General features: G+C 41.8%; 1 protein-coding gene across 1 annotated transcript in view; it reads right to left on the minus strand.

The window, feature by feature from the left end:
* Positions 1-25856, minus strand: part of RNF175 (ring finger protein 175) — a 45866-nt gene extending 20010 nt beyond the window's left edge. Inside the window, exons 1-3 of the mRNA XM_046655716.1 lie at positions 25803-25856; positions 15459-15496; positions 12517-12658 (exon numbers count right to left, since the gene is read on the minus strand). Coding sequence (XP_046511672.1) covers positions 12517-12658; positions 15459-15496; positions 25803-25856 — 234 coding nt within the window. The remainder of the gene's footprint in view (positions 1-12516; positions 12659-15458; positions 15497-25802) is intronic.
* Positions 25857-26149: the final 293 nt, after the last annotated feature.

The raw sequence follows: 26149 nt of genomic DNA on the forward strand, positions 1-26149 counted from the left end.
GAGAGCAGTGGGATGCTAGAGGTAAGCAGAAAATTATCGTGTAAAGAAATGGTTCCAGGAAATATTGCTTCCATCAGTAAAAAGGCAATGAAGGAAAGTGTGAACGCAAATTGAACAAGAAAAGTACGGAATCTTGGCATGTGAAGGGCTCTTTGAAATTCACTTGGTCCATATTTCTATCTTCAAATCAATTCAGACTGTTAATTTTGCTATTTAAATTCTTAAAGGAGATTCTGCAATGTTGTGTATGTATATATGTAACTATGTATGTGAGTATTTGTGCCTTGCTTCATTTCAAGAAGACTTGAACAGACATAATGCTTTATTGGTATAGTAATACGTTCTAGAGTTTCACAGCTATTAATAGGCAGGAAGTTTGATTTAAATAGAGAAATGTTTCAATCTGTGGCAAATTATTTGCCTGTGTATCGAGACAAGTTAACAGTGTGTCTGAAATCCAGATTCTGTCTATGTAGTCATCAGATCTTCTATTGATTTGAAGGGAAGTAGAAAGATTCTTTCTTGGTGCCTCTCCCCTATTTCCTGCAGATATGAAAAGTAGGATACATAAAAGAAAGTGGAGAGGGTGGTGTTGAATGAAATTTTATTTTTAATTAAATGCTGTAAAAAGCATTTGGAAACAATTTAATTTTGAAGCTCTGCCATGTCTCCACCATATCAACACTACCAGCTGGAAAGAGAAAAATTCAAATATCCAGATGCTTGGTCTACATTGTACTGAAAATGTGACTATTTGCAAACACCCAGGTATTTAGTAGTATCCCAAACAAAAGAAGAACTTTCCACTGTCTATCTTCTTTCTCTCTGCACTTTTTGGCATCACCTAGGAGCAGTAAATGCTATATTTTTAAACTTTACCTTCTAAATAACCTGTTTCCTTTGCTTTACGTATTTATATTAAGCTGCTCTGATGTACACAGCTCCAACACACCATCGAACAGAACCTGTCCAGACAAATTAAATGATCACTTCAGAAGACAGACATATTTGTTAAAAGCTGGACCTGAAAACGTTCTGAGCTTTTTGGATCGGTCCCTCACCTCTGAAGTACATGGTCTGAATTATGCATGAAATAATGTGAAAATAATAATACTTTATGTACAAAAAACAACACCTTAGGGTATAAGTAATATGTATAAATAATAATACCTTCACTGTACAAAGCTGTTCACACATATTCTGTGTGCCCTTCCTACTTTTTTTCTGGCTCCCTACTCCAACAATGGGCAACATGGCTCCCACCGTCTACCATCTATTTACTTAACTGTTCCATTCCAGTATGCATATACAGCCATCCCTCAGTTTCATGGGGGATGGGTTCCAGGACCTCTACGGATACCAAAATCTGGGCATGCTCAAGTTCCTTAGTCACTTCCATATCCTCAGGTTCGGCAACCACAGATTCAACCAACCACAGAGATTGGTTGAATCCGTGGTGCAGAGCCTGTGGATACTGAAGGCCGACTGTACACCAGTATCAGAATTGTTAATGCGTACTCCCCTGGGAAACAAGATTATCAACTAGGGTACAGTGCTCATATGCAGTTCCTATCGCCTTAATCTTACAGATACCTCTCATTTCCAAAGGTACTTAGAGTAGCACTTTTCCCTTCCAATTCCCTCCAGTGAGGCTGTTTCATCTATTGTACTGCAGTTAGATTCTCTTGTCACTGTCTGTATTTTTCCCTGGGATTCTCCAACCTCCCAAATGGTTTTTTTAAAATTTACATACTTTAAGGTCCAGTCTTTGTGCTGTATAGTTCAGTGGGATTTGACAAATGCATAATCTCTTGTATCCACGATTACAGTATCATACAGATCAATTTCACTGCCCTAAAATCCCTGTTTCACTTGCTTATCCCATCCTCTTCCCTCCCTGAACCACTGGCAACCACTGATCATTTTACTGTCTCTATTGTTTGCATTTTTCAGAAGGTTGTATATTTGGAGTCACACAGCATGTAGGCTTTTCATATTGGCTTGTTTCACCAAGATTCCTCCATGTCTTTTCATGGATCAATAGCTTGTATCTTTTTATTGCCAACTAATATTCCATTGTATGCATGTACCACAGTTTGCTTATGTTTTCTTTATTTTAAAGGACATCTTAGTTGCTTGCAGTTTTGGGTGATGATAGACAAAGATGCTATAAATATTTGCAGGCAGCTTTTTGTGTGAATGTAGGTTTTCAGTTCAGTTGGGTAAATACCTAGTAGTGCGATTACTGGATCATATGGTAAGACTATGTTTAGCTTTGTGGAAGCCTGTAGAACTGCCTTCCAAAGTGGTTTCACCATTTCGCATTCCCACCAACAAGAATTCACGCTGCTCCACATCCTCATCAGCATTTGGTATTGTCGGTTTTTTGGTTTTAGCAATTCTAGTTGGTATGTGTTGGTATCTCATTACTGTTTTAAGTTGCAATTCCCTAATGACATATGATGATGAGCTTCTTTTCATATGCTTATTTGCCATCTGTAGATCTTCCTGGATGAGCTGTCTTTTCAGATCTTTTGCCATTTTACTGAGTTATTTCCTCAAGATTGAGTTGTAAGTATGTTTTGGGTAACAGTCCTGTATTGTATATGTGTTTCACAATTACTTTCTCCCAGTCTGTGGCTTGTCTTTTCATTTTTTTAACAGTATCTTTCACAGAGCAGTTTATAATTTCAATAAAATCTGATTTATCAATATTTGGTTTCAGGGATCATAAACTCTTCACCAAGCCCAAGTTCACCTAGATTTTTTTCCTATGTTATCTTCTAGAAGTTTTGTAGTTTTGCATTTTATATTTAGGTCCATGATCCATTTTGAGTTAATTTTAGTCAAAGATATAGGTTCTACGTCTCGATTCTTTTTTTTTTTATGGATGTCCAGTTATTCCTGCACCATTTGTTGTAAAGATTATCCTTTCTCCACTAAATTGCCTTAGCTCCTTTGTCATACATGAGTTGACTATATTTGTGCGGGTCTATTTATGGGCTCTCTATCCTATTCCATGGATCTGTGTTTATTCTTTTACCAATATCACATTGTATTGATTACTACGGTATTACAGTAAGTCTTGAAGTTGGGTAGTGTCAGTCCTCCAACATTGTTTTTCTTCAGTTTTGTGCTGACTATTCTGGGTCTTTTGCCTTTCTATATAAACTGTAGAATCAGGTTGTTGATAGTCACAAAATAGCTTGCTGGACTTTGATTGGGATTGTATTGAACCTATAGATGAAGTTGGGAAGAATCGACATCTTGACAGTATTGAATCTTCCAATCCATGAACATGATTATCTTTCTGTTTATTTCAGGCCTTCTCAGTTTTTTGCATATAGATTTTTTACATATTTTGTTAGATTTATACCTAACTATCTCCTTTTTTGGGTGCTATTGTAAATGGCATTGTGTTTTAAAATTTCAAATTCTAATTGTTCATTGCTTGTATATAAGAAAGCAGCTAACTTTTGTTTGTTGCCCTTGTCTCCTGCAACCTTGCTGTAATCACTTATTAGTTTCAAGAGTTTTTGTTGATTTTTTGGAGTTTTCCATATAGACAGTCATGTCATCTGCAAACAAAGATGGTTTTATTTCTTCCTTCCCAGTCTATATAGGCTTTCTTTTATTTTTTTTGTCGTATTGCACTAGCTAAGACTTCCAGTACACTGTTGAATAGGAGTGGTGAGAGGGTACATTCTTGCCTTCTTCCTTATCTTAAGGGGAAAGCATTCAGTTTCTCGCCATTAAGTATAATGTTAGCCCTAGGTTTTTTGTAGATAATCTTTATCAATTTGAGGAAGCTTTATTCCTAGTTTGCTGAGAGTTTTTTATATGAATTGGTGTTGGACCTTGTCAAATGTTTTTTCTACATCTGTTAATATGATTATATGATTTTTCTTCTTTCGCCTCTTGATGTGATTGCTTGCATAAATTGACTTGTAATTGTTGAACCAACCTTACATATCTGGAATAAATCCCACTTGGTTGTAGTGTATAATCCTTTTTATACATTGTTTAATTCAATTACATCTATGTTCACGAGAGATATTGGTCTCTAGTTTCTCCCTCTTACAACGTCTTCATCTGGTTTTGGTACTAGGGTAATGCTGGCCTCAAAGAATGACTTCTGACATGTTCCCTCTGCTTTTACTTTCTGGAAGAGATTGTAGAGAACTGGTATTATTTGTCCCTTAAATATTTGGTAGAATTCACCAGTGAAACCATCTGGACTTGGTGCTTTCCTTTTTGGAAAGTTATTACTTATTCAATTTTGAAAAATAGAGATAGGCCAGAGGAGGGGGGGGGGGGGGGGGTGGGTGAAATAGGTGAAAGTGGTCAAAGGGTACAAACTTCTAGTAAGGTATATCATGGTGACTATAGTTGATGATACTGTGATGTGAATTTGAAAGTTGCTAAGAGAGTAAATCTTAAAAGTTCTCATCAAAACAAAAACAAAAACAAATTGTAACTACGTATGGTGATGGATGTTAATTAAACTTATTGTGGTAAACATTTCACAATATATACATATATCGAACCATTATGTAGCACACCTAAAACTAATACAATGTTATATGTCAATTATATCTCAATAAAAAATAGATGTACGCCTATTCAGATTATCTTTTTCTCTTTGTGTGAGTTTTGGTATAGTTTGTGTCTTTCAAGGAATTAGTCTATTTCATGTAAGTTATTCAAATTTGTGGGCATATAGTTGTTCATAACATTCCCTTATTTTCTTTTTATGTCCATGGGATCAGTAATGATGACCCTTCTTTCTTTTCTGCTATTAGTAATTTGTGTTCTCTCTCTTATTTTTCTTAGTTAGTGGGCTAGAGGTTTAGCAAATTCACTGATCTTTTCAAATATCAGCTTTTGGTTTCATTGAGTTTCTCTCTTGATTCCTTATCTTTAATTTCATTGATTTCTGCCCTAATTTTTATTATTTCTTTTCCTCTGCTTTGTGCAGGCTTAAATTACTCTTCTTTAGTTTCCTAGAGTAGTTGTTGAATTTACTGATTTTAGGTTCTCTTCTTTTCTAATTATGCAGTCAATGCTATAAATTTTCCTCTAAGCATTGCTCTTGCTGCATCTCACAAATTTTGATATGTGGTATTTTCATTTTCACTTAGTTCAAATTATTTTTAATTTCTCGACTCCTTTTCTTTGATGTGTGTGTTGTTTAGTATTATGTTTCTAATATCCAAATATTTTGGGTTTTTCCAGTTTTCTTTTTTTTTAAACAGATGTTCTAGGTCTTTTTTCTTTTTAATTGCAATAACACTGGCTTATAACATTATATAAATTTCAGGTCTACATCATTATATATTTTGTTTTCTGTGTAGATTACGTCATGTTCGCCACCCAAACACTAATTTTAATTCATCACCACACACATGTGCCTAATCACCCCATTTGCCCTCCTCCTTCCCCCCTCCCCCTCTGGTAACCACCAATCCAATCTGTGTTCCTATGTGTGTGTTTGTCATTGTTTTCATCTTCTACTCATGTGTGACATCATATGGTATTTGACTTTCTCCTGATGACTTATTTCACTTAGCATAATATCCTCAAGGTCCATCCATGTTGTCACAAATGGCCAGATTTCCTCATTTCTTATGGCTGAGTAGTATTCCATTGTGTATATATACCACATCTTCTTTATCCATTTGTCCCTTGATGGGCACGTGGGTTGCTTCCAAGTCTTGGCTACTGTGAATAATGGCCAGCTATCTTTCTGTTATTGATTTCCAATTTAATTTTTGTGATCTAAGAGCATACTTTGTATGATTTCAATTCTTTTAAATTTGTTTTGGTGTGTTTTATGCTAAGAATGTGATCGACCTTGGAGAATGTTCCATGTGAGCTTGAGAAGAATGTGTACTCTGCTGTTGTTGGATGAAGTATTCGATAGTTGTCAATCAGAGCAAGTTGATGGATGGTGCTATTCAGGTCAACTATATCCTTACTAATTTTCTTTCTGCTTGATCTATCAACTACTGAAAGAGGATGTTGAAATCTCCAACTGTACAGTAGATTTGCCAACTTCTCCTTTCAGTTCCATCAGTTTTTGCCTCATATATTCTGATGCTCTGTTGTTAGGCACATACACATTAAGAATTCTTATGTGCTTTCGAGTAACTGACCCCTTTTTCATTACATAATGCCCCTCTTTATCCCTGATAATTTTTTTTGTTGTGAAGTCTGCTTTATCTGCAATTAATATAGCTAGTCCGGCTTCCGTTTGATTAGTGTTAGCATGACATCTTTCTCCAAACCTTTACTTTTAATATAGCTGTATTTTTATAAGTGAGTTTCTTGTAGACAACATATAATTGGGTCTTTTTTTTAATCCACTGTGACAATCTCTGTCTTTTAACTGGTGTATTTAGATCATTTATATTTGAAGTGATTATCAATATAGTTGGATTAATAGCTACTATATTTGTAACTGTTTTCTGTTTGTTGCATTTGTTTTTCTTTTTTCCCCCCTCTTTCTCTCTCTGCCTTCTCTGGTTTTAAGTGAGTATTTTATGATTCCATTTTCTCTCCTCTCTTAGTATACCAATTATACTCTTTAAAAAAGTGTTTTAGTGGTTACCCTAGAGTTTACAATATACATTTACAACTAATCCAAGTCCATTCTCAAATTACACTATAGTGCTTCACTGGTAATGAAAATACCTTATAGCAGAGTAATCTCAAGTCCTCCTTTTCATTTCTTAAACATTGCTGTCATTCATGTCACTTATTCATATACTATAATCACCCAATACATTGTTACTATTACTACTTTGAACAAATAGTTATCTATTAGATCAATTAAGAATAAGCAATAAAAGATTTTATTTCACCTTCATTTTTTCCTTCTCTGACACTCTTCTTTATGTAGATCTGAGTTTCTGACCTGTATGATTTTCCTTCTTTCTGAAGAATTTCTTTTAATATTTCTTGCAGGTAAGGTCTACTGGTGATGAAATTCTCTCATTTTTTGTTTGTCTGAGACAGAAACTCTTTATTCTCTTTCACTTTTGAAAGAATTTCTCTGAGTATAGAATTCTAAGTTGGTGGATTTTTCCTTTTAATATTTTAAATATTTCACTCTACTCTCTTCTTGCATACACGGTTTGTGAAGAAAAATCTGATGTAATTCCTATCCTTGTTCCTCAAGAGGTAAGGTATCTTTATTCCTCTGGATGCTTTTAAGATTTTCTCTTTGTCCTTCTGCACTGTGCATTTTATATGCCTAGGTATAGGTTTCTTGCTATTTGTCCTGCTTCTTCTTTGAGTTTCTTAGGCCTGTGGTTTGATGTCTGTCATTAATTAAAAAATTTTTTTGGCCATTATTCCTTCAAATACTTCTTTAGCTCCATTATTTCTTTCTTCTCCTTTTGGTATTCCAATATGTATATGTTACACTTTTTGGAATTATTCCACAGTTCTTGGCTATTCTGTTCCTTTTTTTTGGTTCTTTTTTTCTCTTTGTGTCTCAATTTGGGAAGTTTCTATTGAGATTATCTTCAAAGTTACTGAATCTTTCCTCAAACACGTCCAGTTTATTGATGAGCCATCAAAGACATTCTTTATTTCTGTTACAGTTTTTTAAAATTTATTTCTAGCATTTATTTTAGTTTCTTTCTTTGGGTTTCCACCTCTTTGCTTCCATCATCCATCTGGTTCTTGCACGTCATCTACTTTTTCCATTAGAGCCCTTAGCATGTTAACCACAGTTATTTTAAATTTCCAGTCTGATAATTGCAAAATATTTGTGATATCTGAGTCTGGTCTAATGCTTGCTTTGCCTCTTCAGATTGTGTTTTTCTCCTTTTAGCATGACTTGTAATTTTTGGTTGAAAGGCACACATAATGTACTGGATAATGAGAACTGAAATAAATAGGCCTTTAGTGTGAGGTTTTGTGTTAATTTGGCTAGGAGTTGGGCTGTGTTTAATGTTTGCTGTAGGTGTCAGAAGCTTCAATTTCCCTTAGTATACTTGTTTGTGTCTACCTTTTTGTCTTTGGGTTTCCCTAAAAGCTTCTTGCATAGCGTCTGAGTCTTGCAGCTCTTTCAGCTCTAATACACTGCTACACCAGATACCTATTGATGTGCTGGTAAGATGTGGGGGCAGTGGAAGTGTTCTATCATTCTATGATTAAGTCTTGGTCTTTTAGTGGCCCTCTGTCCCTATGCTGAGACCTTTACGAGTGTTTCTCAACTATTTGTTTTCCCCTTAGGTGAGACAAGAAGACTTGAGGGGGCTGAAGTTGGATAATTTCCCTCCCCCAAGGTTGGATCAGACTCTGACAAAACTTTTCCCCTCGCTGTGTAGGTCTTTGTTATGGAGAACATTCTAGGTCTAGTTCAAAATGATTACTTCTCCCCTCTCCCATTCAGAAGCACAAGGGGTTTGTCTCTGCTTTTCACCATGAGAACCTGGTGAGGTTCCTAGAGGTAAAACCTAAAATAATGTGGGAGGTCCCTAAGATTGTGGCCCTCAGGAGTTTCTCAGTCTCACACTAGTCTAAACTTCACTTCCAGAAATTCTTCAAAGTTACCCAGTAAGTGTTTCTACCAGTTTAGGGCTCTGGCAGCTTCTGCTCCCAGGAAGCAGATCTCGTTGTGATTCCCTGCTTTCACTTGTCTTTCCAGATTTTGAAGGGGGTGGTTTGACCTCAATTCTCTGATAGATCTAAGAAAAGTCACTGACATTCAGTTTGTCCAATTTTTCTCTTGTTGTAAGAGGGGAGAGATGATTTTCAAGCTTCTTACATGTCAGAGTTGAAACTAAAAGTCCTTTTTATTTTTTAAAATTCCATCACTTTAAAGATCAGGAAGCTGAGGCTCACTGTGGGTTAAGTGAGTAGCTAAAGTCTTCTAACTCCTAAGCCAGTACTCTTCCCTTCATCTTCCCGCCTCTGGTTCCTATTAATACATCTCGCAAGATCAGCCTGGGGAACGCTCCACAGACAAAGCATATGGCAGAGCAGAAGGGTGTGGCAAGGCAGGACACACAGGTGCGCTGCTTTGCAAAAACAAGACATCAAATCTCCTAGCGGAGAATGTTGATTAATAGCTGAGCATTCACTTTAGCTCTACAAAAAGGTTCAGAAAAAGAGTCTTTTATTAGTAAACTGCTTTTATAGTGCATGATTAAATTTGCACAAACGGTATATACAAAGAATCCTCTTGAACACATTCAGAGTCAACTAATGGCACGGAACACTCACTATGTCCAGTCACTGAGCTAGAAGTTCTCACAGGGAAATGTTTCCGAATCTCAAGGACTCTGGGAGACAGGTTCCTGTCTTCAGTATTCCATCTCACAGATAAGGAAACCATGGTTCAAGAGATATTGAAGGAGCTTATCCTTGATATGAGAGAAAACAACTAGTGAGGTTGGATTCTAGTCTCCTCTGTAACTGATTAGCGATATGACCTTGACCAAGTTATTCACTCTCTCTGAACTGTTTCACAAAGAGAATAAAAATAATTACCTCCCAGGGTAAATTAGATAATGTACAAAAGCACTTATCACAGTTATAACAATAATAGTAATTTATATATAAATTTATCTATGTATTAATTTATATATAAATAATCATAGTAATTAGAATTATAATAACTATAGGGTAACTATTATTATAGTAATTATAATTAATATGTTATATATAATAATACATTACTAATATTGATGGAGGTTACAAAATCAAATCATGGAAACGAACTTTACTGTGTGGCCCCTTGTAGAAAAGAGGCAGGAACTTCATGAATCTTATGAACATGTTCAAGGCTCTCTGTAGCTCTGGTAGGTCCTACATAATCTTAGATGCCAAGAGACATAACTTAAAAATTAGGTTCTTTCTGGATGATGAGGCTGTTTAGGTCAGTATTTGTGGAAACACATCCATCAAATTCCATCCCAAAGATGTTAAATTGAAGAGTGCATTAGGTCCAGGTTTTTTCGATACAGTTCATGAAGAGCACAATAAGAAAGCTGGAAACTGGTGCCAGAATCAGCAACTGGTGCTCTGGGAACCATCTCCAGCTCCAATGGTTGCAGAAATCACTGAGAGGTCCTGAAATGGCTGTGTTCTGATGACTGGCTCTGGCAGTGAATCCCCAGGAGGGATGCAAAGCATGGGGGCAAACTCGAGGCAGCAGCGTGGGAAAGATCAGCCTGCCATGCTGGCTCTTACCTTGAGCCAAAGATTGTCAACAGAGACATGCAGGAGAAAGGGGCTACTCCACTCGTTCCTTTGGGACTACGTGATCATAGATGGACTGATGGGCAAAGAAGTAGAAAATATTCTAGAGGCCAATCACGTCTATGAACTAACCCAGCAGAGTCCCAACAGGGCCACCAGGACACCCAAATCTGTCCTTGACCACTGCGGGGTGTCTTTATCTAGGCTCCTGGCTTTTTCAAAGTGCCAGGCAGGATCATCCTAAAAGAGGCCACTATCACATCACCTTATCACCTCCAAGGTGATCCTTAGAACCGAACAGCCCCTCTGGGTAGCCAAAAATAGAGGAGCTGTGTGATAGAAGGACAGAGAAACAGCAATCTTGGGGAGCAGAAGTGAGGTGATTAAGGGAGTCCAGTTGTGGGTGGAGAGTGGCGTGCAGTCAAATGCAACGTTCCTGGAGAGGCAGGTACCCCAGGCAGCACAGCCTGTGCAGCGGGCAAAGGCAAGCAACTTGAAAAGACCACTCCAGCTAAACAGCAGTTGTTAGGCTCAGGGATGTCCACCTGGGCCTGGTGTAGCCTGAGTTGTCAAGAATTAGAATCTCCACTGGCAACAGGTACTTCAGGGGAGCCTCTGACTCACAGGCAGGGCTATCTGTGGCCAGATGAGCCAGGGTGCGAGCGCCACATCGACGGGTGCAGTCACCCAGAGAGTGTGAGAGAATTCAGAGAGTGGACTCAGGAGCAACTTCAAACACAGGACAAGGCCACATGCTTATTGCTGTAAGCCACGTCAAAAATCATCAGATAAAAATGGAGGAAGAGTGGAGGGATACAGTGAAGGTCAGTTGGCTCACGTGGCGTTTCCTTTCAAGGGCGAGGGCCTTTTATGCAAAATCCATACCTGTGGTGCCACAGAAACTGAACATTTTAAAAACTATCTAATTCAGAGAGAATTATCAGGTATAAAGGAAGGATGGAACAGGGCTATAAATGGCTTCCTTAAGAATCCAGGTTTCTTCTTACTTAAGGACTCCAGAAATTCTGTTTTAGGTGTTTCCATTTTGCAGATAAAGGAAACCATGGTTAAGATACATTTAAGGAGCTTTTCTTTGATATGGGAGTGACTAACTAATGAAGTTTGATTCTAGTTTCCTTCACTTAAAAAAATTTGTCTAAGTGCAATATAGAGGGTGTTTATTTTAATTGACAAGACAGTGGTGACACGACAGCAAATCAATGTGTTTGCTTAAAAAACAAAAACAAGATTCCTTTCTAAATAAATGGACAAATTGTCTAAACTTAAACATTATACAGAACTGAAAAGAATTCTTTTAGACCATGCACTACACAGGAAATAATTTTTATGATGGGTGAAAATAAAATAAAATACTGGTCTAAGCCAGCACGTCATATGTCACAGGCAAGCCTTCTTATCCGATGACCAGGTCAAGACCCAGAAGCATGTAGAGTGTTAATTGAGGACCTCTTCCTTTGCAATGTTTCCCTATTTAGGCCATACTTGAATCTAAACCATTTGTTCTTGAAACGTGGTCCCAGCACCAGTAGCATCTTGTTAGATGTACAAATTCTCGGGCCCCCATTGAATTAGAAACTCTGCGGGGGGGACCTGGGAATCTGATTTAACAAGCCCTCTAGGTGATTCTGACACACCCTAAGATTTGAGCACCACTGCTCTAACCATTGCAGTGGCAGGGTCTTAGGTTCATCAAGGCTCAGGGTATGACTCTGAGGCCCTGAGATGGCACAGTTCCAATGGACATGCCCAGAGGGACTGGCCTGTGAGGATGGGACGGCGCTCCATGCTGCTGAGGTCAGTGCAGTGTTTGCATTAGGATATTTCCATGGATATGCAAACCATCAATGCCAAGACAGTTTATTGCTAATGAAACAAAGTTAGACAGCCGCAACCTTTTGTTTCTATTATTCCTAATCCTCCTTTTCCTGGGCCATTAGCAAAAGTTGTTCATGCTCAAAAGGAAAATTGGTTTACTGAAACCAGGGTTTCTCAGCCTTGGCACTATTGATGTTTTTGTCATGAGGAGCTGTCCTGTGCGTTTTTAGCAGTATCCCTGGCCTCTATCCACTATGTGCCAGTAGCAACTCTCGTCCTCCTCCCGCTCCCACTAAGGCGTGACAATCACAAACATTTCCAGACATTGCCAAATGACTCCTGGGGGCAAAATTGCACCTAGTTGAGAACCACTAACTTAAACTAAACCATTTTCTTCAAAGCGGGCAACGAAGGAGGGATGTGGCAGCCAGAGGGGTAGGCTTTAGTGACCAGGGGGCAACTCACGTTGTAGGACCGGCCGTGCCTCTGTCTCCACTGCACCAGCACGATCTGGGCGATGACCAGGGCGCAGAGGAAGATCAAGATCATCTCCACGTGCATGGACTCATGGCCCCGGTGCATCCTGTACATCCTCTCCTGCTGCAGGCTAGAACCGGCAAATGAGGTTATCTGAAAAACTCTCAAGCCTTGCACATTTAGGCAAAAAAAAAAAAAGAAAAAAAGTGCCTTTTTTGGCTGGACTCATAGGAAGCAATTGTGCATTTCAAATATATGGGTTTTTAAGCTTTGGTTACAAAGTTTTCCTAAGTTTTTCTTGGTTCCTCCTTTTCCCCCAGGCTTGGGGAAGGAGCAGCAGAGAGGAGAAGCCAGAGTTGATAAGCAAAATCAATTCCTCTCAGTCTTTTGCTTTCCCATGTGCAGTTTTGGCCCCAGCATTGTCCTTTCAAGTTAGGTGATAGGGCGGAAAAATCACTGACGGGCCCTAGGAAGACCTGGGTTCCAGTCCCTGATCTGCTACTTCATTGCCATGTAACCTTGGGAAAGTCACTCACCCTCTCTGAGCCTCCGTTTCCTCATTTGCAAATTTAAAATAAGGATCCCTCCATATCTCACAGGATTGTTCTAAAACTGTAAAGCACATATGTTATTTTGTTCGTACCTATATGAGAAATAATAGTGATTATGAGGTTGAATCCTATGAAATTGCTATTTTTGAAAGTCAAAAATAGTGAAATATCAGTAATTTCAAGTAATTTCTAATATTCTCAAGTAAAAGGATATCCTGCAGATGGTGCCTATGGAGCTATTATTCATGGGGCTATGGAAAACTCCTGAGTGAGTTGTACAAATTTTTTTCATTATAAGGAGAAAGAAGAGGCCTAAATATTATCCTTGACAGGCAAAAACATTCAGATGATGGTGGAATGTTTCCATTTTTCGTTGGACTCTTACTTTCTGCACAATGGTAGAGAAAAACCACTAAAATAGTCTATCATCTGGTTTAACTTCCAAAGCATAAGAAGCCTTGAGGAAAGCCTAGAGCCGTGGTTCTTGACCTTGGCTGTAAATTGGAAATCACCGGGGAGCTTTCAAAAATCCCAGCGCCCAAGCTGTACCTCATTTAAAGGACCATTGCTGGGTTTTATGGGCTGACTTGTGTCCCCTCCCAAATCCATATGTTGAAGTCCTAACCCCCAGAACCTCAGAATGTGACTGTATTTGGAGATAGGGACTTTAAAAAGGTGATCAAGGTAAAATGAGGTCGTGTGGGTGGTGACTGGTGTCCTTATACGAAGAGATTAGGGCGCAGACTCACACAGAGGGAAGACCATGGGAAGACACAGTGAGCAGCTGGCCATCTGCAGGCCAAGGAAAAAGGCCACAGAAGAAACCAAAGCCTGCTGACACCTTAATCTTGGACTTCCAGCCTGCAGAACTATGAGAGAATACATTTCTGCTGTTTAAGCTGCCCACTCTGTGGTATTTCATTATGGCAGCCCTGGTAAACGGACAAAGCTTTCCAGGACGGGCTCTAGGCATCTGTACTTTTTAAAGGTCCTCATGTGATTCTCAACTCATGTGATTCCTCATGAGATTGAGAATCACTGGCCCGGAGCGAAAGAGGTCCAGGGTCAAGATTAGGGAAAAGGGGGAAGAACGATAAATGCTGCCAACTAATTACTTTATAAATATTGGTTAGCATTATCTTTCACCCTCAATGGGGCACCATCAGTCACTAAATCTCTTAAAATGTCCACTTACGACTGGTTACAGTATGCACTTAGCTAGTGTATTAATCAGAAAACACTGCGGAGAAATATTCTGTGCCACAACACTGTGATTCTTTAAAGGCGCTTGTTGGGTATACGGGTTGGGTTCTCCCGCTTTAACAGCATTTCTACAACTACTCTGAAGAGCCGAGAAGTGTGGAAAGTTTCAGAAAAGGGCCCCATCTGAATCCCAGGGGTGCCCCCTGCTGGAGAATACACAGAAATGGGCCTGCAGAGCCTCGTAAATATTCCTGCTGTAGCTCAGCTTCTCTGAGACGGAATCTTAGAATGTCAGAGCTGAAACCCCTGCATTTATCAAACGAAGAAGGTAAAGTTCACATCAGGTAAGCAAGCTAAAAAACATCACATGGCTATTATTCTCCTAGCTGAGCTTAGAAGATGAGAATCATTTCCAGAACCTCTTTAAAAGATACACTCATTCCTCTGAAGCAATGGGAAATGAAGAAAAATAAAAGGGTATAAGAATTTAGTTATAGTTTTTACAGCCCCAAATCCAAAACAACTATTTCATATTCTATGTAACAAACAGGCTTTCAATTTTGGCGATGTAGATAGAAGTGTGAATTTATCATCAGTCTAAAACAGGACTTGCATAGATATAAAACGAAATTTGCCTTATGACATTAATCTATTTTGTGTATATCTAATGAAAATGCATCTCAAATGGTTAACCTGTGTGGAAGTACTTTGGAAAGTAGAAAGTAGTATACAAATGTAATAAGTATTTCCCATCTTGATTAGGAATACACTCATAATTGATGACCATAATGCAAAAAAGAGGAACTTTGCATTTTTATTTCATTTCATTTGGTGCCCACAGGGGCCCAATGCCTCTGCAGTAGGTACAGGACACAGGGGAAACAGCGTATAAAGAAAACCTGATGTATCTTGTGCCTAACACAAATACTAACTCGACACTGCCCTATTTCGAAGGACATACAATCTAGCTTTGTGGGATTGTATAGAACACACTGTAGAAAACAGATGGAATCCTTGTGGTTTTGGTCTATATCTTTGTGCGCGCATGGCTATGCTAACCCACCTTCTTTATCCTGGGAAATTTACAAACAAACTGATGGCTTCATTTAAGTTAAACTGTTAAGATGGAAATCTAATTTTACTATAACAGCTATAAAAAGAAAACTAATCACTTACTTCCACTCATCATCCGCAGAAAGTTTTGTGTGAGAAATCTGAAAAACATAGAAAGAGCTCTTCTCAAAATTTCTTTGTTTTCTTAGCTTGTATTTTACAGCATTACATGGGGAACCCAGACCATGAAAAACAGTGATGTTTCCTAGGACTGGAATAATTTAGGATGAAAGCCCTAATAATATATTTGCTTAAGGAATTAAAGCACACACACTCCAAAACAAAACAGTAATCAGCTCACCATTCATAAATATTTGATTCTGCTCCTAGATCAGAGAACCAGACGAGGCTCCATTCCTGCGGTTTCTGTTTGGCAATTCAGTCAACGTTGTACAGTGTGGGTTCCCAATAAGCAGTGTCACCCTGGCTTCTGGGATATGATGTGTCAATCTGAGAACCCCTAAAAAACATCTGTTTTGCTGGTATCTTAAATGATGCCAACAAGTAAATATCATTTTCAAGTTCAAGATTTTAGAAATGGAACTGACTAGAGGCTCTACTTAGTTGGAGGATTTTTCTGTCCTCCTGTTAATTTAATTTAATTTAAAGCCTGGCCCCAGGGAAGGGGGTAATCTGGCCTTGCCCTTGCAGAATGAGCTGGAGAGCACAGAGACCATCCCCAGGAAGTGCTTTGGGACGACCTACTGAGTGTACCCACATGCTATATCGTCCCTCGATCACTGCTAATCCACTACATTTTGTCATTTGAAACTTTTAAAGCCAATCATTGGAAAGACATAATCTTATAACTTTCATGGAGAGCACAGATAGCTTAATCCCTAGTCCTGTAGTGTTAAAAGCTAAACTCCCCAATGATGGCAAAGAAGGGAAGACAAATAAAACCTTTGTTACACAAATCTGATATTAACTAGATTTTTTTCTTCAAATGGCATAAGCAGTTCTGGCAGATGGAAAGAAACAATGCCATCCATAGTTTAGTCCGGGATTTCTGATTTGACGTAAACAGGTTCCATATTAAAATCTGTGCTTCTGTCAGAGGCTCGAGGGGTTCCCTCAAAAGAGAGAACAAAGCTCCGGATGACACAGCGAAGTAGAGGCTTAGGCAACATGTGCCAGGGCTTGCTGGATGATGCCAGGAAAGACAGAGAAAGTGGGTGGCATCAGGTGATGCTGGCAGCTTCTCCATGGCTCCCTGCCCCTGGGTGATCCCACCTGGTGGTCCCTGATATTCCAATGGAGGTCATAGAAACTAGGCTCAAATGCAGCCTTCCAGGAGCAAAGCCTTAGTGGCAACCCTCAGAGAGCAGCAATACCCTAGTCCCCTCCTTTGTCTGATAGGTCCCTCTCTGCTAACTGCTGCTTTGAGGGAGAAGACATTGCATGGGTTTGAAGCCCTGAGCCATGTAGCCACCCAGCACCACCCAGCACGGAACACTGAGCTGACTGGTTCCTTGGGTGACCTTGGGCACAACACTAACCTATGTCTGTCTTCATTTCCTTATTAGAAACTGGAGATTGATGTAAGAGCTCCTCTTGTCTACTTCACTGGGCAATGAGTATAAATAAGACACTATAAGAGAGTTTTGTAGGAAAATGCTTCATCCAAGGGCCAATTATCTCAATAAAAGCTATAATCTACAGGACTCCCGGGTCCTCCTCATTTTGCTGTTCACGATCTTCAGGTTCACAGTGCTTCTTGTTAAAGTCAACTTAAAACAGGGAACTGGGTTTTTAGTTAAGTTGAGAAGAAACACTCCCTTTGCCTTTTACTAGCAATAACCCTGGGCACAAATGAGTAACTATCCACCAGATTTCAAGTCATTTTAATGAAGCATGATAAATTATTCTACTGAAGACCAGGAAAGCTTAGGGAGTGGAAATTGTGGCTGAAAAGATTTCTGCTAAATACAAGTAAGAACTTCCTTAGATCAAGTGATATTGAAACAATACTCTTATTTCCTAAGGAAAAAACAAACTATGATGAAGGTGGTGGTGGTGGTGGTCGTGGTGACACTCTTAGGGACATCTCTTTTTTAGTAATAGTTCCTTATTGTACAATATTTTTTTCTGGGGTGGAGTCTACTTTTTGACAATTTTTCCTGATATATTATTACGTAAGCCCATTCAAAATCTTAAGAAGATGTATTTTGGAAACTAAAATGACATTAAAATTCATCTGGAAGGGTAAGCATATAAAGATAGTCAGGAAATTCAGAAGAAAAATAATAAAGACTGGGAGCTTGGCTTACCAGACACTGAAATCCACAGAAATTAACTGAAAGCAGTATTGGCCCAGGGATAACAAGAGAGATGAATGAACAGAACACAGACTCTGTTCTGTGAATAGACCCAAGAACACGTGATAAATGAGTCACTTCAAATCAATGAGGAAAAAATGGATTGTTCAATAAATGGTGCTGAGACAATTGGCTAGGCATTTGGAAAAAACAGAAAGCTGGATTCAGTCCTAATTCCTCACTTGAAAATAAATTCTAGATGGATCACATATTTAAATGCAAAAAAGAAAATCTTGAAAGTACTAGAAGAAACTGTGGGTAAGCAATTTAAGAATCATGTGGTGGAGAAGTCATTTCTAAGTATGATGTCGAGCCTAGAAATTATAAAGTAAAAAAACTGACAGATTTTGAGGACATAAAAATCAAATACATTATAATCACCTATATTTGAAAGACAAATTAAACTGGGGAAAATACAATATACGTGAGAGGCAAGAAGTTAATAACCTAAATAAAATTTTATAATTTAAATAAAAGAGATGGACCCTTCCAAAGGGCAAAGTATGTGAACAAGAAAGTCACAAAAGAGGAAATACACGTGACTAATCCATTTATGGAAAGATGTTCAGCTCACTAGGAATAACTGTGTAAAAGCCTTCATGAAAGCAGGCTGATTGTGCTAAGACCCTTGGGAGGGCTGAGAGACTGAGGGGTCTTAGCACTCTGGAAGTGGGGGTGCAAGTGGGGTTGCCAATAGAAGGTTCAGCTGAAAGTCGGTTTAAGACTGCGATCCCAACCCTGGTAGAATTCTAGTGGGGCTCAGAGGCACCAGGCACACACAGCAGGGCTAGACCACATCAAAAGTCCTCATCTGAAGGGAGAGAGCCCCAGCCCGGTCCCTCAGTGGCAGGTCACCCCGAGATCAGGCCCCAGGGCCTCTGCCCTGCTTTAGAAGGCTCTGTGCATCTCAAATTGGAAACACAAAAACTTTATTTTTTGTCTTTTCTATCTCTTATGAAAATATTTTGAAAGTTTGGTAACTGAGTAGAAATTGCCTGGACAGGAAGGATGTGGGGCTGAGACACCCCAGGTGGATTAGAGGAGAAGGAGAGGAGAAAAAGCACAGCCTGTGCTCTGGGAAATCAGAGATGGAGTTTTTACATTTGGCCCCCTCAAACCATCCAAAGCAGGTGAAGGCAGACGGGTATTCCCTCATCACTGCGCTGCCTCTCTTCCCTCCACTGTGGTAGGGTCATTTGGGAACAGCTAAGAACTGTCTAGAAATCCTGAGTTTGAGAAGTGAAGCGTGCAGCAGGGGAGCTACCTACCAGGGACCTTGGGGAGTCCTATGGGATCAGTTGTCGTCCCTGGTGTAGGCACTGTAGTGGGTTGAATTGTGTCCCCTCAAAAGATGCATCCAAGTCCTGACCCCTGGTACCTGAGACTGTGACTTTATTTGGAAATAGGGTCTTTGCAGATGTAAGCAAGTTAAGGATCTTGGGATGGGATCATCTTGGATTTAGGGTGGGCCCTGCATCCAATGACTAGTGTCCTTATCAGAGAAAGTCACTGGGAGATTTGACACCCAGAGACACACAGGCACAGAGGAGAATCACAGAAGAGAAGATCATGTGAAGACAGAGGCAGAGATTGGAGATTTGCAGCCACAAGCCCAGGAACACCTGGAGGCACCCAAAGCTGGAAGAGGCAAGGAAGGATACTCCCCTAGAGTCTTTGGAGGGAGCGCGGCCCTGACAACACCTAGATTTTGGACTTCTGGCCTCCAGAACTGTGAAGGAATAAATTTCTCTTGTTTTGGCAGACCTGGGAAACTAACACATACACATCCAAACTACCACCCCTCCGGGCCCAGCAGACCCCTGCTACAGTCAGGTCTGCAGGCAGCAGGCTGCGTGGGAAGAGCATGGCCTCTTACAGCCTCTGAGTCAAGCAGGCTGCATGTCACGGGTGGACCTGCAGACAGTGCTTTCAGAGCAGCTTGTTTTATGATCTTTAGACATGTGGCATGTGGGCCTTTATTTGTACTCTCATCCTGGGCCTAGTAGAGGCAGGCCTGCCTAGTTGGCTGGGAATACTGGCAGCCAGACATACCCCTTGCACACAGAAGACCAGAGGATTTCTCTCTGGGGAAGCCATCCAGGCCAAGAGAAAAGACGTACAGATATGGATCGTCAGTGTTCTCCCTACGACAAGGCCCAGCTGGGTCACCCTCTAGTGCGGCCAGCCTGTCAACAAGCTCTCCCCATTCACAAGAGCTTCCGAACAGTGTTTTAGTGTCTTCTCTTAAATACAAGCAGATGGCTAAAGATCACTAGATGTTTGACACAGGCAAGAGTTATGCATCCATGATGACATGAACACCATGCTTTAAAAAATATACAGAAACAAAGAAAAGCTCTTAGAAAAGAAAAATATGAGAATGGAAATAAAAAATCTAAAGGAAAGGTTGAAGATAAATTGACAAACTCCCTCAGAAAGAATAAAAAAACCCCAAAGAGATGGAAAATAGGAGAGAAATATAAGAAAATTAGACAATCTGGACAGGAAGTCTCATGTCCAAAAATAGGAGTTCCAGAACAGGAGAGTAGAGACAGTTGATAACAGGAAATTTATAAGAAATTACACAAGAAAATTCCCAAGAACTGAAAGACACCTGCTTTCAAATGAGAGGACTTACCAGCTGCCTAGCACAAAGGATGAAAAAAGACCCACATCAAGGCACATCAACATGAAATTAGAAAATCGTAGGTTCAAAAGGAAAGGCCTTTCCAGAGAGAAAATACAGGTCATATGCACAGGATCAAGACTCAGAACAGCACTGGACTTTGGAACAGCAGCTCCACACGTTACAAGACAGCAGAACAAAGTGTTCAAATTTCCAAAGGAAAATTATTTGTATAGACAAACTACCAATCAAGTTTGGAGGCAGAATAAAGACATTTATAGAAATGCAAAATTTCAAAAACATTTACCTCCTACAAGTGCTGTCCAGGAGGCTCCCAGAGGATGAGCTCCACTCAAACAGAGTAAACTGAGAAAGAGAGAAACAGGAGATGCAGGAAAGAGGAGTACAACCAGGACACTCCCTTCTGGGTGAAAGAACTCCCCAGGGAGAGTGGAGGGGCATCCAGGATGGATGTCTAGGCAGTAGACGGAAGGTGCAGGCATCCCGGCTGGACCAGGGGCACAGGTGGTTTCGCCAAGTGCATCTCCAAGAAAAAGATGAAGCTGAGAGATCAGCCAGTGTGTTCCAACGTATTGAGAAGATATGTGCTGTTCCAGCAGGGGGTTTGGGGATGAGAAGATGAGTGGTACACAGAAAACTAAGGAAATTGAAATACGCAAATAGATACAGTAATGTAAGCAGTGGATAAAGACAGCCACAACTTGTGCTATAACTAAACTGAGAAGATGGAAGAAGGGGCAGCAGTGGCAGTAGGATAGAGTGGACAGAGTGGTGTTAGTTTAGTTCTTATCTTCCACAGCAGAGAATCAATACATAATACCATTGACTAAAAATCAAGAAATATTACACAATTGTATTATTTAACATATGGAGCATATACTAGAAAAAATGGCTCAAAGAATTGAAAGGCATTGCCTCTAGGGAATGGAAATCAGGAATGGAGACGGGTGGAGTGGGAGTGGGGCTGCTGTTTTTTCGTCTTGTAGAACTATTTGACTCTTTAAATTGTGGATGTACATAATTTCAATAAAAATTAGCACTAAAAAGAAAAAATTTCCACAGCAATGCGGTATAATTTTCTCGTAAAAAGATGACAAGGGGAAAAACGTTTGGCAGCCAGTGCTGATGAGGTAAAACGGGCTCTTTGTGCACTTCAGGTGTGGGTGTACATTAAGACCGTTTCTCTGGAGAGAAATTTGGCAAGACATGTCAAAATTTTAAGTGTTTGTTCTACTGTAGAATATTCTAGGAATATTCTCTCAGGAAATGAAGAGCAGATACACAAGGAAGGATGACACAGGTGTTCACACAGTTTTGTTTAGAATATTGAAAAATTGGCAACAATCTACCTGTCAACCCATGGGAGACTGGTTAATGAGTTATAATATCTACACAAAAGAAATCTATGTGGCTCTTTAAAATGATCATGCAGATCCACATTTATTGATGTAGAAATATTTCCATGATATATTGTTAAGAGAAAAAGCATGCTGCAAAAGCAGTCGTGTATACAATGAGCCCATCAATGTAAATGTATGTAAATGTACAGTTATACAGAATAAAGAATAAAGAGACATCTGGAAGAGAGAGATATCCAGAATGGTTACCAAAACATTACCAGGAATGATCCATGGGTGTGATGTATCTTGGGATATTCACTCCTTTTTTATACTTGTCTATGTTGAATATATTCCTCAGAAGCATATGTCACTTAAGAGAAATTAATCACTCATTTTTCACTCTGCCCTTTCCTTTCTTCTTCTTGTCTATCAGTTGCCAAGTCCTTTTTTCTAATCCCTGCATCATCATTCCTATTTACCTTCCTTCTCCTTTCAGCTGGCCAAATCTCACTTTTGAGATCTAGATTCTTCTAAGTGTCTCCTACATACCTCCACTTGGATGTCCCTCAGACACATGAACTCAACCCGCCCCCAAGTGAACATATTAATTGTCCCTCAAAGTGCTCCCATTTCGGTGGCCCCATCTCACTCAGTAGCCCCACATCCCATCCATCCAATGGCTCAAAGCAGGAATCTGGGGCACCATTCTTGACCCTAATCCTCCACCTCAGACCCTTTACCCTCCTTGCAAACCACTTATTTTCACCTCGATGGCCTCTATGCCATCCATTCCACACATCTTTATGGACTTCCTCCTGGGTGCCAGGCACTGAGGTAGAAGCTGGCATACCATAAAGGTTATTAAGACAGACAAGTTTCCTGTTCTCATGAATTGAGCCTTGTGCTCTAGAGGAAGTATGGACAATAAACAAGTGAAGAAAACAATGACCTAATGTGGTAAATTCTGAGGAAACTAAAGAGAATGTGGGATAAAGAATAACCAGCGGGGGAGGGGCTATGACTCTTTAGATTGGGCGCGAAGGGAAAGCCTCTCTGAGCCTGAGGAGAGATGGGCCCAGGAGTTCAGCGTGTTCCCCTCCTCCCAGGGGCCCTTGCCTTCACTCTTTTTCCCGCTTCAAACAGTGAGGGTGATCCTACTAAAAGCAAACTGATCATATTATCATCCCCCTGCTTAAAATCCAAGCTGCCCTTGTCGTTAACATGGCTCAAAAGACACTGTGTCACTTTTCAGCCTCATTTCTCTCCACTGCCCCTTTACACCCTCTGCTCCAGCCAAGCAGAACTTTCCAGTCCCCTGAATGCTTTTCCTCCACCCGCAGCCTCCCTCTGGGGTTGCCTTCGACTCCACTTCCTCCAGGAAGCCCTTTGGGTTAGGCCCCTCCAGTAGGCCCACTGTTACCACAACGCACGGTCATTGATGGTTTATTTACTTGTCTGAGTATGTAGGAGGGCAGGGCTGGGCCTTACCCAACCCTGAATCCCTCCTGTCTGGTACACCACACAGTCGATCAATATCTTTGAAAACGGCCAGCCTCCTGCTTCCGGCCCTCATCATTTCTCACCTGAACTGCTGACTCCAAGCTGATTTCCCCACTTTCAACTCTTCCCTCGCAAAAATCCATCTGTTAGAAAAATCTTGCTAAAAGGAGGACCAAACCAGACCAGTAAAACACTGATGTCCCTGGGACACACGTCAGCGGGAGGTAAGGATGTTAGGTTTGGAGTGTTGTGTTCAGAGACACGAAATTCACGTTACAGGGCAAGGGCAAAACTCCCATGGATGAAGAGCAGGGGAGGGGCTGTGTATGCCCCACCCCAAGGCAGAGAGCAGTTTTGCAGTTTGGGGGCAGAGATGGGTCCTTTGGGGGGGGGAGGGGCAGGAATCAGAGCCTGAAAAGCTGGCCTCAGACAAGCAGAAGAGGGAACTGCTGAATCCACGCTCTCTCCTCTCTTGCGCCCCAAATTGGAGGAGTGTCACAAGTACACAGGGTGCAGCTGGCTCAGTGGACCCCATGGGGTGCAGCTGGGGAGGGGGAGGATGGGGAATAGGGAGACAGTGTCTGCCATAAAGAGGTACACGGGGAGCTGGGTAGACTCGTGTCCCAGATCATGAGGTTGTATGCTCATTCATTCAATAAACATTTAATGAGGGCCTGACATTTGCCAGACTCTGTTCTAGGTGCTGGAAATATAGTAGCTGCAAAGCAGATCAAGTGCCCGATCTCCTGGAGCTCCATCCAAGGTGATACACAAATAGACAGACATGCTTCAGGTGGCAGTAAGGATGAGGAAGGAAAATAAAATAGACTGAGGTTTAGAGTGAGGGGGTGCTATCACACATAGGGTGGTCAGTCAACTTTTATGGGGTGGTCAGCAACCATATCTATTTTTCTTTGATTATCCTCATGTCTTGTAAAGTTTAAACCAGCACTGCTCAAACTTTGATGTGCAATCACTTGGGGTCTGGTTAAAATGCAGATTTTAATTCAGTTGGTCTGGGGTGGGGACTGAGACTCTGCATTTCTCATGGGCTCCCAGGTGACACTTTTTGGCTGCTGGTCCCAGGACCACACAGCCTTGCTAGGGGGTTTACGGGAATAGCTGTGAGTCCCTCCCAGGGCAGAGTTAACGGAGGGACCACGCCTCCTGAGGACAGTGGGCAAGGCAGTGACGTCAGCCTTACAGGAGAGCAAACATCAGCAGCAAAAGTGACACTTCTGCCCCTCCCAGTGTGCGGAGCTCTCCATCCATAGGCCCTTTGGATGATCTGGGTTTGAACCCAGAAAGGAAGCCATGGAGTTTCCTTACAGCTTCTCCCATTCTAGAGATTAAATCCCAAATGTACAGTCTGGTACCCAAGGCCACCCACAGCCTAGCACATCCTTATCTTTCACTACAAGCTTTCAGGAACCCAGGATTTCTGCCAGTCAGAGTGAACATCCCCGTCTCTGCCTTTCCCCATGGTCACCGCCCCCAACCCCAACAATTTTTTTCACCTCCAAGCAATTTGGTACTGCTGTTCCCTCCATCTGGAATTCTCATTGCCCCTCATCACCACATGGCCAGGTCTCACCCATCCTCCACGGCCCAGCTCAAACGCCACCCCCACCATCAGCCTTGCCCTCTCCCCCCCCCCTCCCCACCCCGCCAGGGGCAATCTGTAGCTTCTTAAAAATCCTACAAAGCTTCACCTGGACCTGTTTTGGGGACAGTAATCTCTTCCTACCCTCTATGAGTTATTTTTGTCCTTGTTTTATCTGCCTTCCAGGACGTAAGCTTGCAGAGGAAAGGTCCACCTCTAATTGCAACGCCGCCTCCCCTGCTCCCCCATGTGTAGCACAGCTCCTGGTACCTGGTCAGGGCCTAAGAAATGTCCTATGAATGAAAAACAAAGTAATGATTGGGTTTGAAATCACCCCCAGCGGGAGGAAGAAAGTGGTAGGCCGGTGGTTTTCAAAGCTCGGGCAGCAGCACCTCCCGGGAACTAGTTAGACTTGCAAACGATCAGGCTCCATCCGGGAGGTGAGGAATTAGAAACCCTGGGGGCAGAGCCAGCGATCTGCGTTTTAACTAGCCCTCCGAGTGGTTCTGAAGCACGCTCCAGCTTGAGAACCACAGAGTCAAGCCGATGTATACCCGGGATCCCTCAGCTGTCCTCCTCCAATGCCCAGGCCTTCACCTGGGCCCTCCAGCGAGGAGGAGGGGGACAGCCAGTATGGACGGCCGGGGATGGACGGCGATGAGCCGGATAAACCGCATCCAGGAAGAGACAAAGTTGAGTGGGGAGAAAGAGAAGGAAGGAGGGAGGAGAAAGGAGGAGGAGGGAAATAGGAAGAGGAGGAGGAGAGGGAGGCGAATAAGGAGAGAAAGAAATGGAGAGGAGTTCGGCTCCCCTGGGGTGGGACTGGATGAGGCGAAGCTACGAGCACCTTCCAGAAGGTCATCCGCCTCTCCATCCCCGGCGGGTTCACACCCAGCAGGAGCGAGGGTCTTGGAGACCTGTCTGTGAGGCCCGCTCAACCCAAGCGTGAGCCTCGAGACCCTGGCCCCGGGTCCCCCGGCCTGCGCCCGCGCCCGGTACCTGCTCGTGTTGCGGGGGCACCTCCAGCCCCGGCGCCGCCGCCCCCAGCGCCATGCCTCCAACGCGCACAGCCGGCGGTGGAGGGTCTCCGGGCGTCCGCAGAGGGGCGCAGCCCCGACCACGGGGACGCCGGGGCCGAGCCTGCGGCGGCCGAGAGGAGAGCTCCGCCTCGGGCTGTGCGGGAGCCGGCGCCGGGAGCCCTCGGGCGCGACCGCCCCTCCGCCCTTCGCCAGCGCCCTGGCCTCCTCCAGCGATGGGAGCTCACTATCAGCGTCCCCATCACTACTGATGAGACCCTTAGGGTCTCGGGCCCTCTGTAGCGAAGCAGTCGTCAACCACCATCGCTA

The sequence above is a fragment of the Equus quagga genome, chromosome 3 (genome assembly GCF_021613505.1).
Source record: "Equus quagga isolate Etosha38 chromosome 3, UCLA_HA_Equagga_1.0, whole genome shotgun sequence".
NCBI lineage: Eukaryota > Metazoa > Chordata > Mammalia > Perissodactyla > Equidae > Equus > Equus quagga.